This window comes from Somniosus microcephalus, chromosome 25 (assembly GCF_052327205.1).
Source record: "Somniosus microcephalus isolate GS21.2 chromosome 25, FLI_Smic_1.0, whole genome shotgun sequence".
NCBI classification, from domain to species: Eukaryota; Metazoa; Chordata; class Chondrichthyes; order Squaliformes; family Somniosidae; genus Somniosus; species Somniosus microcephalus.
This window is the reverse complement of record NC_141011.1, coordinates 54,089,423-54,108,014: the sequence shown is the minus strand read 5'-3', so window position 1 is coordinate 54,108,014 and position 18,592 is coordinate 54,089,423. Positions and strand designations below refer to the sequence as shown.

The following is an 18,592-nucleotide window of genomic DNA, read 5'->3' as shown; positions in this document are numbered from 1 at the left end:
AATTTTCGCCACCAAATACGGGTGCACTTCTAGAATGATTACCTTAACCATAGCAGGAAAAATCAATTTACTTCACAGCACTTAACTGGTAATCAGGCCATAATGTTTAAGACTAAAACAAGTGGCACAGTAACCAACAGAGGCTGGATATAAATGTACATCTTGGCCACAAGCTGTTTTTGTTGATGATCTATTATCAGTTACAGGTTGCCATTACTCTTTAGATTTTCTCCCACATTGCATGATTATATGTACACATTACTGCCACCAAATAAACAGGCAATCCCATTCCTCACACCAACAGCCTTTCTTCTTTCTAGAAGTACAAATAAGTGAAGTTATTGGTGACGGTTCTCTCACCTGGAGATTAACATTGCAGTTATATTCACAAAGTGCACGCACCACTTCTGTAAAGCCCTTGTTTACTGCAATGTGCAGAGCAGAACATGTAGAAGCATTCAGTAGATTGACATTCGCACCTTTGCTGAGAAGCAGTCTGGCCACCTCAGGCTGGTTTCTGTATAAAACAAGCAAAGATTACTCACAGAACCTGACCTGATCCGTTAATTCGCACAAATCAGTAGGCAGCAAACTTGAAGCAGCTGGTGCACAGTTCAACTGACCATTCGCTAACTTTTTTAAATTAATTTTTCACCATTTTAATGTTAGCAAAACAGGTGAAACGTTTGCCTCGTCAGCTGTTGACTGGACATTGACTGCTGAGGCATGGTCTGTGCGCGTGTAAACACACATAAGCTGTACCCTGCTTTCCATGGCCAGACAGCGACACACAGCCAGCACTCAAAGCAGATACTGGTTGTACAGGTACTGTTGTGCAACTCCACTCATAAATAAACTCTAACTTAAAATTATATGGTTTTAATCAGGCAGATATTCGAATGGTGCAGATAAAAATATTTCTTCATGTCAGGGAAGTCTGAATCTTTTGGAAGTAGCCTTGGAAAGCTGGGAATTTTACCAACATCTCTAAATTCCTATTTTCATAAGGTTAAAATTAGTGTTTGTGACAATGGATGTACGATGCATCATCCTCATATTGTTTTGGTTAAAAAACCCACAATAACATTATAGTCATCAAGCGTTCTGGAGTTTACCCTACATTTATTACACAATTTGTATGATGTCTCTACTTTGTGTACAGTCCCTTCAGATTACAGACATTGACCCAGGCTTTCCGGTCCTGCCATGTTGATTTTCTGGCAGATCTGGGACCAGTAATGTGCTCAGCGACACACTCCACCATGTTTCCACCTTCCCTGCAACCCCCCGCCACCTCCCGCGCCCCCCCCCCCACCCCCGTGAGGGCCTGGCTGTGTATTTATGCCGAGGTGCCCATGATTCAGTGGTCAGTGGAAAGAGAACCCAAGAAATCCATGTGCAGCCATGACCTGTACATGGGATTATACTGGTAGCACCCTTGCCTCGGAGTCAGAAGGTTGTGGGTTCAAGTCCCACTCCAGAGACTTGAGCACACAAATCTAGGCTAACACTCCAGTGCAGTGCTGAGGGAGTGCTGCACTGTCGGAAGTGCCGTCTTTCAGATGAGATGTTAAACTGAGGCCCTGTCTGCCCTCTCGGGTGGACATAAAAGATCCCATGGCACTATTTTGAAGAAGAGCAGGGCGTCCTGGCCAATATATACCCGTCAATCAACATCACTACAGATTATCCGGTCATTATCACATTGCTGTTTGTGGGAGCTTGCTGTGCATATTTTGGCTGCCATGTTTCCTACATCACAACAGTGACTACACTTCAAAAAAAAGGTACTTCATTGGCTGTAAGGCACTTTGGGATGTCCGGTGGTCATGAAAGACGTCTTTCTTTCTTTTTCTTTCAGGGAGCACTGCCTTGCACAGGCCTAAGAAGACAGGTTAAAATAAATGGCCACAAAAAGAACAAGCTATTATGTACTACCTACATGACAACCTAACAGCAGGTCCCGGAGGCCTGCCAAGTCAAAACTCTACCCTCTCTTTTCAGTGGGATTCCAATTTGATAAGATTCCATGGCCAGAAAATTGGTCAGAGTTAGACGGCATCTCCATTACAGGCAGAAGTCCTGCCCACTCAGAGTTGTGTCCCAATCAAGGTTGGAAGCAAGCTGAGGCTATTATCTTCACTTGAAACACCGATGACTACCTGCACATGCCGACACCCACAAAACTTCAGCAGGCTTAACCATCAAAACTGTATCTACTTATATGGGGAAATAAAAATTTTAAGAGGATGCAATCGCTTAAAGGTAAGTGACTATTTATGGGGCAAAAGTGTTGGAAGGCTTTGCAATGAATCTACCCTATTGCATTGAAAAGGACAGCACTATCAGGAAAAAAGGACAACTATTAAATTTTGTTTCAAAGGTGCAATTTTTAAAAACAGCTTTTTGAAGCATTCATCTTTGAAGGAGTGTTCAAGTTTAACTTAAAAAAACAAATTTTCAAAAAAATATTGAGGTGAACAATTATGGCGAATTAGAGATGGCAATAGCACAAGACAAGTGTGTTCGTGCACTAAAGAGTCCAGAACCAGGGGTTACAGTCTAAGGATAAGGGGTAAGCCATTTAGGACAGAGATGAGGCAGAATTTCTTCACCCAGAGAGTGGTGAACCTGTGGAATTCTCTACTACAGAAGGCAGTAGAGGCCAATCATTAAATATATTCAAGAAGGAGTTGGATATATTTCTTAAGGCTAAAGGGATCAAGGGATTTGGAAAGAAGGCAGGGACAGGGTACTGAATTTGGATGATCAGCCATGATCGCACTGAATGGCAGAGCAGGCTCGAGGGGCCGAATGGCCTACTCCTGCTCCTATCTTCTATATTTCTATGTCACACAGTGATCGGATCATGCCTATAACTGTCCATACAATGAGCTTTTGATGTCAGCTATGCCATCAGGGGAGGTGATGTGGGCAGGCTGGTCAATTCATCACAGCGAGAAACCCATCGGCAATTTACACTTGGCATGTTTTCCTACTGCAAGGTTGAAAAAAGGGATACAGGCTCCAAAGTAATTGTACCAAAAATGAGTTCCAAACTTGGCTACAGTCATTAACACATGCATAAAGGAGCCATTTATCATACCCAAATGATGCATAATGCAGTGCTGTGTCGCCATCTTCATCGTGAATCTCGAGCTTTGCATTTGCCTGCAGTAGAATTTTCACCACCTCAATGTGTCCCTGATGGGCAGCCACCTGCAGTGCCGTCTTGCCCTGATTCTTAATGTCAACCTGCACAGCACGGAAGAATATTTAAATCGCCTGCTGGTGAATATTTCATAAGCAGCTGTTTCTGCAGCACCTGGCATGGTCTTCACTCTCTCAGCCAGGAGCCATTTGAATAAAATCCAGCCTTTCACATCAGTACAAAAGCAAGATGCTGGAAATCTGAAATAAAAACAGAAAATGCTGGAAATACTCAGCAGGTCAGGCAGCATCTGTGGAGAGAGAAACAGTTAACGTTTCGGGTCGATGACCCTTCGTCAGAACGCTAACTCTGTTTCTCTCTCCACAGATGCTGACTGACCTGCTGAGTATTGCCAGCATTTCCTGTTTTTATTTCATATCAGTGATGGCGAGCCCCAATATTTCCTGCAACTCGCAAGCACAGATGCAAGTGAGTTATGATAGCCATTCACATGAAAGAATAATAGAAAGGACTGTCGATCAATGTTAGATTCTACGGGCATCATTACTGTGTTAAAATTGCAGCCATTTGAGGCCATTTCAGCACAAGCCAATATGGGATTCATTTATTGCTTTGTTGGAAATTGTTCTTCTAGGCTGATTTTACACACACACGTAGTATTGTTTCTATTTCTTTTGCTGTGAAACATCACCTTTAGGGAATTTGAAAATGCCAATTCTCAAACTAAATATATTACATTCTCATCGCCTTTGTGTCACGGCAGTTACATTCGATAAGACTTGGGAACAGAAGATTATCTTAAGCTCGAGGAACAGCACCGCATCTTTCGATTAGGCACTTTACAGCTTCTGGACTCAACATCGAGTTCAACAGTTTCAGATCATAACCTCGGCCCCCATTTTTTCCGACGGCAGCTGTTGATGATTCTGTTATTCCCATTTACACCTCTTGTAGACCCATCTTTTGTTCCTTTACTTGTCCCATTACCATCTACTTTTGCCTCGCACCATCATCCCTTTTGTCTTTTAATCACTTCTGCCTTCCATCCTATCACAAACCGTCCCTTTTGTTCTTTCCTCTCCCGCCTCTTTCCATGCCTCTGCACTTGCTTAAAACCTGTTATATCTTTAACTTTTTCCAGTTCTAACGAAAGGTTATTGACCTGGAAAGCTAACTCTGTTTATCGCTCCATAGATGTTGCCTGACCTGCTGAGTATTTCCAGCATTTTCTGTTTTTATATTACAGGATTATCTTTCTAAATTATTAATCCGTGATGAATAAATTCTATAGGTAATGGTCTAACAATCACTGCCACCAGCCTCTTTCCTTACAGCCATTAAGATCAAAAGCATCCTATGCACATTCTACATAATAAGAGTAGCAATGTATCAAATCAGACTTGGTGCATCTTAGGTATTTTGTATGGATTCCCAGGAAATCTGCAATGTATATAAGATCATCATGTTGTTCTGATGGACCTTTGGTTTATCTAAATATGCACTTTTTGAGGCCTTCTAGAGCCCACAGGCCAAGACCACTTAACTCCAGCCTAAAATGACATTATTTTAGCAGGTTTGGAAAAAAATTGTTAAAAAATTAAGTCAATTTAAATAGAATCTTACAGCACAGGAGGAGGCCATTTGGCCCATCATGCCTGTGCTGGCCCTTTGAAAGAGCTCTCCAATTAGTCCCACTCCCCCGCTATTTTCCCACAGCCCTGTAAATGTTTTTCCTCCTTCAAGTATGTATACAATTCCCTCTTGAAAGTTACGATTGAATTTGCTTCCATCACCCTTTCAGGCAGTGAATTCCAAATCCTAACAACTCGCTGTGTAAATAAATTCTCCTCCTTTCCCCCCCTGGTTCTTTTGCTAATTGTCCTCTGGTTACTGACCCTCCCGCCAGTGGAAACAGTTTCTCCTTATTTATTCTATCAAAACCCTTCATAATTTTGAACACCAAATGCAAATGGACATAGTCCGTGGCATTTGTACTGACATAAGTCAGAAGAGATTTTGTTTAAAAACATCTGTGCAGAAAGCCGAGGATTTTTGTTCCATTTAATAGAAAGCAAATGTGTGAAGCAGAGGGGGACTGGGAGAAGAGCCAGTAACAACACTGCTATCTTCCTTAGAAGCAAAGTGCCAGATTGTGTGTGGCTTTTCTTTCTGGATTAATTCAGTTTTTGCTGGTATAATCCCACTCCACACTGAAGCACTTGAGCTGATTTTATTACTTCATGTACTTTGTCCAATTTCCTCAAAATCCACAGCAATTCCTGGGCCACCCATTGGGGGTAATTTCCTTACCAGAACATGAAAGAAAGCTTTTGAGAGTCAGAACACTGCTACTGCAGTCAGTTTACCAGTGTTACTGTACCTTTCACCAAAAGCTGGAAACTCACTTTACGTAGGACTACAAGTTAAGCTTAATCTCTGCAGAATTCATATTTGCAACTATTGAGGCATAAAGTGAACAGAGTGGCTCTGCAGGAACACCCTTATTGTAGCAGTAATTTCTCACCCAACTTCCCACAGGTAAAAGTATAGTTTACCATGAAATTAAGCTGTGCCGGGGATGTAGAGGAACTTTCAATATAAACATGCACACTTGCCTTCTCTGGATACTTCTGAACCAAATCCCGAACCTTTGTGGCATTCCCGTGAGCAGCCTCGATCACTATCCGCCCAGGATTATCCTGATCGGTTGACTGTGACAGCAATTTTTCTAGCACAGAGATGACTGTACCTACAGTATATCAACAAAAAGAGAATCCTTACTTCTTTCTGCCAAGATTGTTTGAACTAAAGTAGTCATGTGTGTTCCACATTGTGATTCCATATTTGACTTGCATAGTTAAGTCAGCTATGATAGCATGCTGTTGTAAGGTTCAGACCAATTTTTTAAACTATATTTGCAAATACACTTTGTCTTCTCCCATTCCTGCCTATTTTCTCCCATTCTGAAGGCACTGCCTCCTTGCTGGGGCTTAGATCAGTTGGTACATTCTAGTATTCACCCAAGCGGTCTTCAACCAAGGAAGGGGTGGGGAATCACAGCCAAGCCCATCTTTTTCCTCATGGAAGGTCCATAAACGCACACTTTCAAAAGGGTCAACAGACAGTGGTCAAGAAGGAAACTCTGGTCAATTTTCATCTCTCTAACCAAGAGATGCTAAGGCTAATAAGAACATAAGAAATAGGAGCAGGAGTCGGCCATACGGCCCCTCGAGCCTGCTCTGCCATTCAATAAGATCGTGGGTGGCCTTCGACCTCAACTGCACTTTCCCGCCCGATCTCCATACCCCTCGATTCCCCCTCGAGTCCTAAAATCTATCGATCTCAGCCCTGAATATACTCAATGATTCTGCATCCACAGCCCTTTGGGGCAGAGAATTCCTAAGACCAGCTAATACAGATCAGAAAGTGACCTTGGAACCTTCATGGTCTGTATGACTTAGCTACTCACTGCCTTCACCAGCTCGAGCCATCAGGGAGCTTTTAATTCTTCCAAAAAAAAAGGGTGAGTTTTGTATTCATCAAGGTGAAGCCCATCAGGGCTGGAGAATGGAATACTTTTGCCAATTTTGTCATCTAGTGTCAGCATCAATCACTCATCAGTCAGGTACAGCACAGCAAATCGCATTTTACTCTTGGTCCAAGAATGTGCCTTAGCCCCAGAGCACCCCCTAATCACATCAGTAATCCTTGTGGGCTCTAAGGGAAATTGATAATTTAGCACTAATTAGTGGTGAATTGGGTAGCTGTGTGCTGTGGACCAAAGCTCATTTCACATAGAACTCTTACACTGGATGAGTGCAGCTCCAACAACACTCAAGAAACTCGATAACTATCCAGGACAAAGCAGCCCACTTGACTGGCACCCCATCCACCACCTTAAACATTTACATCCTCCACCACCAGCGCACCGTGGCTGCAGTGTGTACCATCTACAAGATGCACTGCAGCAACTTGCCAAGGCCTCTTCGACAGCACCTCCACCACCTAGAAGGACAAGGACAGCAGGCGCATGGAAACACCATCACCTGCAATTTCCCCTCCAAGTCACACACCATCCTGACTTGGAAATATATCGGCCGTTCCTTCATCCGTCACTGGGACAAAATCCTGGAACTCCCTCCCTAACAGCACTGTGGGAGTATCTTCACTACACGGACTGCAGCGGTTCAAGGCGGCTCACCACCACCTTCTCAAGGGCAATTAGGGATTGGCAATAAATGCTGGCCTTGCCAGCGACGCCCACATCCCGTGAATGAATAAAAAAAGTGACTGACCATCCAATCAACTTTTGCTGGATTTATATCAACGTCCCAGAAGTGAAAGGCCAATTTCTCACTTAGTGCATTCTAGGGAACTGGTGGTGCAGTAGAACATCTGGGGCAAACACTTATTTTAATAGCTTACATCTGTACCAACACTGACTTAAAAAAACAATTCCTAGCTGCACCAACCCACGATTTAAAAACAAAAGATGAGAGAAAAACAAAAGCTGTACATTAGAGATTTCTTTTAAAACAATATTCAAATACAGATGTGCTCTTGCTATTAGTTTGAGGCATAAGACGTGGATCCAAGTTCACAGAGCAGGCAGATTAGTTAAAAAAAAGTGGTCATTAAAAACTGGCATGCTTGACATAAGGTATGATCTTATTGAATGGCAGAGCAGGCTCGAAGGGCCATTTCTGCTCCTATTTCTTATGTTCTTGGTAATAGGACCAGATAAAATGTATTCTAGAATACGCAAGGAAATGAAGAGGCCAGGGGAGCTGTGGCTAAAGATGATCACAGTTCATTAAGTACAAGGTAACATCAGAGGCTGGAAAATAGCTAATGTTCCAATTTTATATTACTTCACAAAACACAATTGAAGGTGAGGCAGTAGTTTGCAATGACAGAGGATGGGTTTTTTGAGGAGGGGTTGATGAGTGGTTTTGAAAGGGAGGGGGGGACAGTACCTGGCGAGCTGGAGCCATTTACAATGTCAGTTGGCATGGTGACCAGAAAGAGAAGGTGCTGTATACTCTACCAGAACAAAAATCAGGACTTGCAAGCTCACATATTCGTTCTCATTTTGTCCTTGGCGTTCACACAAATATTTGTTTAAAATCAAGCCTCTGGTGCTCAGTCTGGTAGTAATAACATTTCTGTCTCACTTAATAGGCAAGTGAATGTTTTATGATTGAAATGCATTCGGGTTGGAGAGGAAAAGAAGTGTTGCTAAGAAGTCAAAAGTTATTTTTTGATGAAGTGTGCAGAAGACAGAAGGAGCAAGGCTACTTAAAGGATTAAAGATTCTACGTCATGAAATGTGAGAAAATGTCATTGCTTTGGTTTCTGGCTGGCCCATAGGAATTTATTGTTCAATTCTCTAAAAGTTAAGTTAATTCCATAATTCTGGTACACAAAGGCCCCGATAGTTACTTGGGGCCATGACGAGAGCGAGGTGGGTGGGGATTTCCAGATGTAAGGGTATCCCGGATGTCCTGCGGAATTAACTGCCGGACTTCTTTTAAACTTTTCCAGTAGGTTTCCTGCCCGAAAGTCAGCTTGATTGACAGTGGGGGCGGGGGGGGGGGGGGGGGGGGGCGGAGGTGGAATCGGAGATGGCGGGGGCTTGTTGGGCCTGGAGGAAACACTCCTACTCCTCCTGGCCCACAAGCAATGCTGTAAATGCACTTACCTTATGTATCCGGCCCTCCTTTTACCTGCCAGGATTCCCGGGCCCCGTCCGACATTAGTTTAAAAATAAAAAACCTTTTAAAAATGGAGGCACGCAGCCTCCTTAAAAGATTTCAGTGACCGACCCGCCTCCTGAGTGCAGACTGGTCGACCACACCCCTCCCCCGAACCGCCTCCGATAAACCCGAAAGTGGGCGGGTTGGGGTCGGTTTTGAAATTTAACATTTTTTTTTTACTTCCCACCCGTTCTTGGGGGGGGGGGGGGGGGGGTTAAAATTAACCCCAAAATGTTTTCTCCTTCATTAAAGAGAAACTCTAGCTGACTTCATTTTACATTCCATCAGTTAGATCTCAAGCAAAATCATTATTTGGGGATTCTGAACTGCTGGCATTTGCTGCTTGATGTCTATTTTCTGCTTAAAAGGAAAAATGGCATAAATTAGCAATGTTACCTGATTGCATCACTGAATATTCGTCACTATATCTACTACAACACATCAAGCCTCGTGTCCAGCATGCACAACTGGCGGTCACACTTTTGCCACAACACTGACTGGATTGGCTCAAAATAAAGTGGAGAGGGAGGGAACTGGCAATTCAAAAAACAAGGAAAGCAGCTGGAACATTTGTACCGCAAATGTCACAGTTACTTCCTGTAACATTTTCCCAGTCACACCGTCCCCATTGCCATTTGTTGGGAACACCCCTATTGTCATAAAACAGCAAAACCCTCCAACTCACTGTGAGCAAGGCCACGTGAGATCCGCTAGTATATTAAACAAGGTCGGTCAGCACTAATTTTAATGAAAAGGTAGATTCAGGTATAAAGTGGTGTTCTGACTTTTTTTGCTAAGTAAGTGACCAGAGGAAAATATAGCCCTTTGTGTTTTGTGGTTAGATGGTGAATAATTACAACAAAGTTCATGATAATGTATTACAGTATAAAGTGGCAATACACTGAAACTACCGTACGTTTCACAAACCCATTGGGAGTAACGTTACCTAATGGTTAGGTTCAGGTCGACAGTCCATTTACTCCCCGCTCACTGTCCCTCCCCGCTCACTGTCCCTCCCCGCTCACTGTCCCTCCCCGCTCACTGTCCCTCCCCGCTCACTGTCCCTCCCCGCTCACTGTCGCTCCCCGCTCACTGTCGCTCCCCGCTCACTGTCCCTCCCCGCTCACTGTCCCTCCCCGCTCACTGTCCCTCCCCGCTCACTGTCCCTCCCCGCTCACTGTCCCTCCCCGCTCACTGTCCCTCCCCGCTCACTGTCCCTCCCCGCTCACTGTCGCTCCCCGCTCACTGTCCCTCCCCGCTCACTGTCCCTCCCCGCTCACTGTCCCTCCCCGCTCACTGTCCCTCCCCGCTCACTGTCCCTCCCCGCTCACTGTCCCTCCCCGCTCACTGTCCCTCCCCGCTCACTGTCCCTCCCCGCTCACTGTCCCTCCCCGCTCACTGTCCCTCCCCGCTCACTGTCCCTCCCCGCTCACTGTCCCTCCCCGCTCACTGTCCCTCCCCGCTCACTGTCCCTCCCCGCTCACTGTCCCTCCCCGCTCACTGTCGCTCCCCAGTGAAGCCTAAAGAGCATAACTTAAACCAAGAAAATACTCTTTTGAACCATCTTACTTGCTGAATCATTGGTGTTGTCTGTTGTCATGAGGTTGGCATCCACTTCTCCTGGCTGGGCTGTAGTTGTGCATGCTGGGTTAAAGGTCCAGGTTTGGCCCCCAACTCCCACACGTAAATCTCCATCAGCATATACTTTTAGTACCTTCCCAACCTGTCCCAGTGCCTGCAGGACATACAACGGAACGAGCATTTAGTACAATAAGGATTCCAGAATATGACAATATGTGCTATAAATATGCATCATTTTATGTGAATCATAGCAAGACAACAACTTCTTATTCAGCAAGAGCTGAAACATCTCTCCAAGGCTCAACTGATTATGCCAGTGAGTACTTGAGCCACCCAGATCAGGAAAGTACAATGCCTGGTCAAAGCTGAGTTAGCTAGTCCTACCAGAGCACTGATAGGTGCACTACAACTGGCCTGTGTACCCCTGGGTTATAGGGCAGCAAGGAACAACAACAAAAATCAGCCAAGCATATCACTATCCAATCACCTCTGGTGGAAGTCCAAGAGTTGGATGTTGGGTGAGGACAGCATCAAGTTAGGCTGTCCTGGTTGAATAGCCTCCTGACACTCTCTCGGCTCCCATATGAAGAATAGCTACTTGGACGGAGTACCAGAGGGTGTGAGGTACTATAGAACCATTCCTGCAAGGAGTCAACATCTTCAGGAGAGTGGCGGGGGCGGGGGAGGGGAGGCGGAGGGTAAAGAGAATGTGAGAATTAGCGGTCCAAATGAATGGTCTAGAAGATAGAATGGGATGTCTGAAGGAGACAAACATCTGGATTCTAAAAATTTCCTTCAGTGACGTGGGTAATGTCCTCATAATCAATGTAAAATATGTTATGGATCTAATGACATAGATTATTCAGTTAGTATGAATCAAGGATTGTATTTCCTGTGATATGCATTTTACAGGGAAATGAAGAGGCACTTACTGGAGTCATGCTGTCTGTCCATTCTCCATGACCTGTTTGAAGTCTTTTTACAGTTTCTAAATCATCCATCACACGAACAATGTCGCCTACTGTGAAAGTGTCAACCTACAAAATGAATCAGAGCCAAAATTGATTTCCTGAAAATCAGAAGGGATTTCAGATTTAGAACATAAGAAATAGGAGCAGGAGTAGGCCATAGGCCCCCTCGAGCCTGCTCCGCCATTCAGTGAGATCATGGCTGATCTTCTACATCAACTACACTTTCCCGCCCTAACCCCGTGATTCCCTTAGTGCCCAAACATTTAGGACTTCAGTCTGAATACTCAGCTGTGGGTTCATAACCCTTAAGAATTCTGCGATAATTGTTATGGTTAAATAGATACAAAATTCTCCATTAATAAGTGTGTCCAAGTTACCCGTGCAAAGACCACAACTTTGCTGATTTGAAGTAGGTTTGTTCAGAAATTCTTCATTCTAGTTTCAGTATTTCCCTGGATATTTACATAATATTACATAGTATTTACAGCACAGAAACAGGCCATTTGGTCCAACTGGTCTATGGCGGTATTTATGCTCCACACGAGCCTCCTCCCACTTTACTTCATCCCAGCCAATCAACATATTCATCTATTCCTTTCTCTCTCATGTACTTATCGAGCTTCCCCTTAAATCCATCTATGCCATTTGCCTCAACTACTCCATGTGGTAGCAAGTTCCACATTCTAACTACTCTCTGAGCAATGGAGAGAAACAGCAAAGTGCTACAGTACAAAGGGATCTGGGGGTCCTGGTGCATGAAACACAGAAGGTTAGTATGCAGGTGCAGCAGGTGATCAGGAAGGCCAATGGAATCTTGGCTTTTATTGCAAGGGGGATGGAGTATAAAAACAGGGAAGTCTTGCTGCAGTTATACAGGGTATTGGTGAGGCCACACCTGGAATACTGCGTGCAGTTTTGGTTTCCATATTTAAGAAAAGATATACTTGCTCTCGAGGCGGTTCAGAGAAGGTTCACTCGGTTGATTCCGGAGATGAGGGGGTTGACGTATGAGGAAAGGTTGAGTAGGTTGGGACTCTACTCACTGGAGTTCAGAAGAATGAGAGGCGATCTTATCGAAACATATAAGATTGTGAGGGGGCTTGATCAGGTGGATGCAGGGAGGATGTTTCCACTGATGGGGGAGACTAGAACTAGGGGGCATAATCTTAGAATAAGGGGCTGCCCTTTCAAAACTGAGATGAGGAGAAACTTCTTCACTCAGAGGGTAGTAAATCTATGGAATTTGCTACCTCAGAGAGCTGTGGAAGCTGCGACATTAAATAAATTTAAAATGGAGATAGACAGTTTCCTAGCAGATAAGGGAATTAGGGGTTACGGGGAGAGGGCAGGGAAGTGGACGTGAGTCTAGATTCGGATCAGCCATGGTCCTACTGAATGGCGGAGCAGGCCCGAGGGGCCGTATGGCCTACTCCTGCTCCTACTTCTTATGTTATTATTATGTTCTTATGAATTCCTTATTCGATTTATTGGTGACTGTCTTATATTAATGGCCCCTTATTTTGGACTCCCCACAAGTGGAAACAGCTTCCTTTCATCTACCCTATTGAAACCCTTCATAATTTTAAGACCTCTATCAGGTCACCACTCAGCCTTCAGCCTCAGCCTGTTCAGTATTTCCTGAAAGTTAAAACCTCTCAGTTCTGGTATCAACCTTGAAAATCTTCTTTGCACCTTCTCCAGTGCCTCTATATCCTTTCTGTAATATGGAGACCAGAACGAAGCACAGTAAAACACTTGTGTAGAAAAATAGAATTCCGCACACCTCTGCGATGAAGAAATTCTATAGCAGTCCTCAGTTGTTACAGTTTTCCTTCACAATTGGCCTAAAATTGTACTGATAATCGAAGTATAAAGGCAAGTGGTAAAGTAGAAATTGTCAAATTATGGAGCTGTACCAAAAGATGGAAACCCTATGGGCCTAATCAAGGTTATTCAAAATGATTCTACCAGAAATGAATGATTGCAACCCAGAGTCATTTTATCCATCGAAAGTTTTGTAATAACATTGGGCTGGATTTTGCGATAGAAATAACAGTGAGGCGAACAGCGCTCACTGTTGTTAATGTGTAAATTGGACAGCAACTTCCAGTGACTGCACATGCGCAGTTAAATGTGTAAATCAGGAAGCTGCTGTCAGAGATGCCCTCCTCCTCCAAAAGCTGTGCGATAACTAGATCTCGCCGAGAAACTCGCCATTGAAATAAGTGGAACAGCATGAAGTTGCTGTACTTACCTGACATACACGCTAAACTCGCCAGAAAAAGTTAAGGCTTGTCCATTCCAGTGGAAGTACCCTCTTAACGGCTTAATTATTGCCAAATAACTTCACTGGCACTGAAAGTTAACTTTAAAATGCGTGGAGTCTCCTTCCTTCAGATTTTAATTATTGTTGGAGATTTTTGAAAAAAATGTAATAAAAAAAAAACCTTTTTCTTTCTGTCTCTGTAGCGGGTGCTGCGCTTTTTCGATAGTTGGGTCGACAGGAGTTTTCAGGGCAAAAGCCCATAGAAAGTCCATGGGCAAGTGTAAATGTCGCCACTGACTGCAAAATCCGGTTAAACAGTTTCAAAAGAATCTTGACTGTATCGTTAAAGCTGTTACGATAATATTGTTATGAAAACTCATGTCCCTGCAGATAACCCCTGGGTTGACCCACAGAAATTGTATTTTGAATCACGCTTTAAATATTCAAATGAATTAAATGTTAATATAACTTTACATCTGTTGTCAATACAATGCTGCAACCTGGTTATTGGAGACAGACCTGTTTCCCTAGTCAAATTAATTTAAAATTACCAGAAAATCACAACTGTGCATAACAGTGATAATTTGAATATCCAGATGCTGAAAATTGAGTAAGAGTTCAGGACACCATGACCTACAATGCAATGTTGGAACTTGCTACAATATCTTGTAGTCATTTATCATACCAGTGAACCAGGCATGTTGAGCCTCTCACGGTTATGTAGTAAAATTTAGCAGAAAGATTTGATTAGGAAGAATGGCATATACCTGGCACAGAAGTTGCGGCACCTCTCGCTGGTAAGAATGGATAAGCTAGTTAAGTCTCAATAGGGGAATTATTAGTCTGTTGTCCTACAAGAGAGACTGTTTCTGTCATTAAAATATTAATGACCAGTTTGCAATGTCACAGGAAGCTAACTGGCTCAATTCATTTTCCTCTCTTAGGCATGGCTAAGTGAGCAGCTGATTGCAATGCGTAAGCAGGCTTATCAGTCCTCGCACATTCTGTCCCAATTGAACAGAAATGAGAGAACATTCCAATGAATTACACAATGAATAGTCATTTACTTTATATTTCAGTGACATTTAAGGTCCATTAAGGCAAAGATACTCTTCTGTTAAGTCCGATGCCCATTTTGAGGATCAATGAACATCTACAAATCCATACAATGTCACGAAAACAACTGAAGGAAGTACAACAGCCCTAATTAGAGATACTCTCCAATTACACTTGTACTAATCCTCTTTGATGCCTGATGATTTATCAAATATGTTTCAACAGTGGTAGCACTTGGAAGCTAATTTGTTTTAATCTTTGTCAACAGGCTATTTAACCGTTATATAGAAAATAGAAACAAGAAAATGTTGTTTCCCGAGATGGTGAGCAACACAGCGAAGGTCACTGTGGCCACATTATAGAGCCTTTCATTAACTATATAAAATATGATTTCTGTAAATAATATTATTTTGCATTCACAATATAGCAGTTCATATCTTACCATATTTCTGACTGATTTATTGCTAGACTTCGCTTGTTTGCTACTAACTCGTGCTGTCCCAGGATCTCAAAATCATGGATGTCCTTAGCTGCCTCTGTCTTTTATTCTTCCTGTAATTTTCAGGCTATTAAATTCCAAGCTTGGCATTAGTTAATGACTACTTCCCGATTTTTCTCTGCTTCTCTTGGCCCTCCACCTTGACTTCTCAATAAAAATAAATCTGGAAAAAAAACTTGTTTAAAACTGAAGTACTCTTTTCATGGCCTTTGTGTGCAAATTCTAAACTCCTACAACAAGAAAGGCAAAGATACAAAATGACACAAACACTTTCTGATAAAGGGTTCCAAGTAATTTTTTTCTTCAATTTTCTGCCCTTACCTCTCCTCTCTTTAAAGGCAACGACTTATGCTGAGGACAGGTGCTTCATCAAAATGGCTACTATTTACACGAGCCTCACTGTCATTCTGGCCAGCTAATAAACCATGAGCATCTTCACAGCCAAGCAGGAGTTCACTGGGGAGCAGAAACTCTGGTTGACTTTCCCCTCAGTCTGGAGACACTGAGGCCAGTAACAATGGCCCGATTGCTGCCCCAGATGAGTTTGGCAGCTGTATGCAGATCAGGGATCAAACTTAGGACCCTTATGGTCATTATGGTTCTGTGCCATGCAGTGCATTTGGCTGTGAGACATTCAGGAGCTCTCAAGTACTGCTATCTGAATTATAAGCACCAGAGATATAGAAAGAAAGACTTGCATTTATATAGCGCCTTTCACAACCACTGGATGTCCCAAAGCACTTTACAGCCAGTGAAGTACTTTTGAAGTGTAGTCACTGTTGTAATGTAGGAAACGCAGCAGCCAATTTGCACACAGCAAGATCCCACAAACAGCAATGTGATAATGACCAGATAATCTTTTTTTTTTTTAGTGATGTTGACTGAGGGATAAATACTGGCCAGGACACCGAGGATAACTCCCCTGCTCTTCTTCGAAATGGTGCCGTGGGATCTTTTACATCCACCTGTGAAAGCAGACGGGACCTCGGTTTAACGTCTCATCCAAAAGACGGCACCTCCGACAGTACAGCACTCCCTCAGCACTGCACTGGAGTGTCAGCCTAGATTTTTGTGCTCAAGTCTCTGGAGTGATCAGTATTATTGGCATCTTAAGGAAGTGAATTTATTTATTCACAAATGGATCTTTATAGCTCTGACTGGCTAGATTGCAGTCACTAATTTCTAGTAGAATCATTAGGATTTAACAACAAATTTAAGATTCTAATTTATCCAGATCATTAGGTAGAGACACAATAACTTGTTCTCGATTTGATAACTGATTCTATAATAATTCTACACTGTTTGAAATTAAGCACTGACAATCTGGTGCACAGGTTGTACTCTTGTGTTGGTTACAATGACCTCCAAAACAGGAAGGTAAAATTAATTCAATTTTACAGGAGCTGGAAAAATATTACAAGTGTTATATTTACAAAAGTTTGACAAATGGAGCAGATTTTATAGCGACTGCTGAACTGATCTTGCCACCATAAAAGAGAGTTCAGTGAACTATCAACAGATAAAGCCCTTCAAAAATAAAGGTAAAAGTGGTCGATCCTCTACCATGTGTATGATTGATTGGACTCCACTCTCGAATAAGCACTTTGAGCTGATTAAAGCACCTCACTGTGCAATATCCTTTAATTAGCTCTAATTCTGTTCTGGTCTAGAGCCTACTCAATCATACACTAGAGCCTCAGCAATATTGAATTTTAAAATGTGTAGATTATGTTAAACACTACGAGAGGAAAGAGGTTTTTAAATCACTGCAGATTAATCCATCTACTCTATCAATCAGGTGTTTAATACAGTTCAGAAATTTATCAAAATTGACAGTCCCTTAGTGGCAAAGACTTCAGGACCATATGAAAAGGCTTCTCCCTCTCTCTCTCATAAAACCCACAAGTTAGAATCTGCCACTGCTGTGGGATAAAAAGAATGGAAGACGGCCACCTGAGTGTAGTTATGGGTTCTGGCAGAAAACGCCTTGAAATATATCGATGCCCCTCTGATATCTCTGGTTTCAGAGTTAATGTCATGCAATGTTCCCCCGAGGGTGCGCGGCCGCTCACCAATCGCAAGGTCCTGTGCAGGCCGCTCACCAGCTCCTGCCGCTGGAAGAGATACCGCGCATGCGCGGCCGAAAGGGACCACGTATGGAAAAAAATTAGCGGGAACATTGATGTCATGTACAACGTTACAATATATTGAGCGTATATTCAAATGGCACAGATTCAAGTAGTATACCGAGCAAATAAGACAATCTATGAAATATGAACATGCTTTTCCACTCACAGTCAGCTGCCTGGTTATTGCAAAAAACTAAATATCGGCTAACGGGTTCATTCCAAGTTAATCCTAGTTTCCCTAATACAGGTGGAGCTGACCTTCAAACGTCCTTTTAAGGAAAGCACAAAATGCTGACGTTGAAAGTCTTAAATCAGCATTGCACAATAATTTCCGTCCAAATGTTTGGGTAGAGTAAGTTCCTGGAATAACCCAAACAGACAGGTCAGTAGAACTGCAGCTGTGATGCTGTTAGTATAAGAGCACCACAACAAACATTGTGGAGTGAAGTTCCTCGTCACAAAACAGGAGAATGTATGTGCGTTTTCCTATAATAAATAAAATCACACGCTCAGAACTCTCACACTCAGAAAATGTACATTTCAAAGCAGCCATTTCATTAATGGGCCGTTAAATTATGGAGAACAAAACAGACATTCTCCCAGTTTTTGGGGAGAAATTTGCAGCATAATTTTTTTCCATTTAATTTTTTTTTAAAGAAAAACGAAGAGATATTTTGTAGCAGACATGATCGGTGGCTCAATTATATTTTGCACCATTAGTCACCTCATGTATTTGTAAATAAAATGTTTTGCACGAAACTTTAAATTCTCTTTGTGAAGTACATTTTCTAAAATAGACTTAACACCATAAAACCTGACATCAGTAAAGTTTATGCCTCAAGACACCTCCTCCCCACTATAGTTATTGATGTTCGGAGTATTAGCAGCTCTCTTACTGCTTTATACATTTTTGTAGATGTAAGGAAAGAAAGACGTACATTTATATAGCATCTTATCAATTGCATTTGTATAGCGTCTATCACAAATGGCCCAAAGTATATCATAAACAATGAACTACTTTGAAGTACAGAGCATGTTATACAGGCAAACATTGGCAGTCAGTTTTCATAGAGCAACAATCCACAGAGTAATTGGATGAATAGTCAGTTAACTTCGAAGGAATATGGCCAGGATAATGGGAGAACTCCCTGCTTTGAACAAT

The 18,592-nt window shown here is 42.7% G+C and overlaps 1 protein-coding gene across 5 annotated transcripts in view; it reads right to left on the bottom strand.

The window, feature by feature from the left end:
• The window catches only part of mib2 (MIB E3 ubiquitin protein ligase 2), a 281,262-nt gene that overhangs the window by 29,296 nt on the left and 233,374 nt on the right, over nucleotides 1–18,592 (bottom strand). For 4 of the 5 annotated variants that reach the window (XM_085967467.1, XM_085967469.1, XM_085967468.1 and 1 more), the window contains 5 exons: nucleotides 11,442–11,546; nucleotides 10,498–10,663; nucleotides 5,788–5,924; nucleotides 3,107–3,255; nucleotides 361–517 (listed from right to left, as the gene is read on the bottom strand). In XM_085967467.1, the coding sequence (XP_085823593.1) occupies nucleotides 361–517; nucleotides 3,107–3,255; nucleotides 5,788–5,924; nucleotides 10,498–10,663; nucleotides 11,442–11,546 (714 nt within the window). The remainder of the gene's footprint in view (nucleotides 1–360; nucleotides 518–3,106; nucleotides 3,256–5,787; nucleotides 5,925–10,497; nucleotides 10,664–11,441; nucleotides 11,547–18,592) is intronic. The other variant, XM_085967470.1, reaches the window with a different exon arrangement.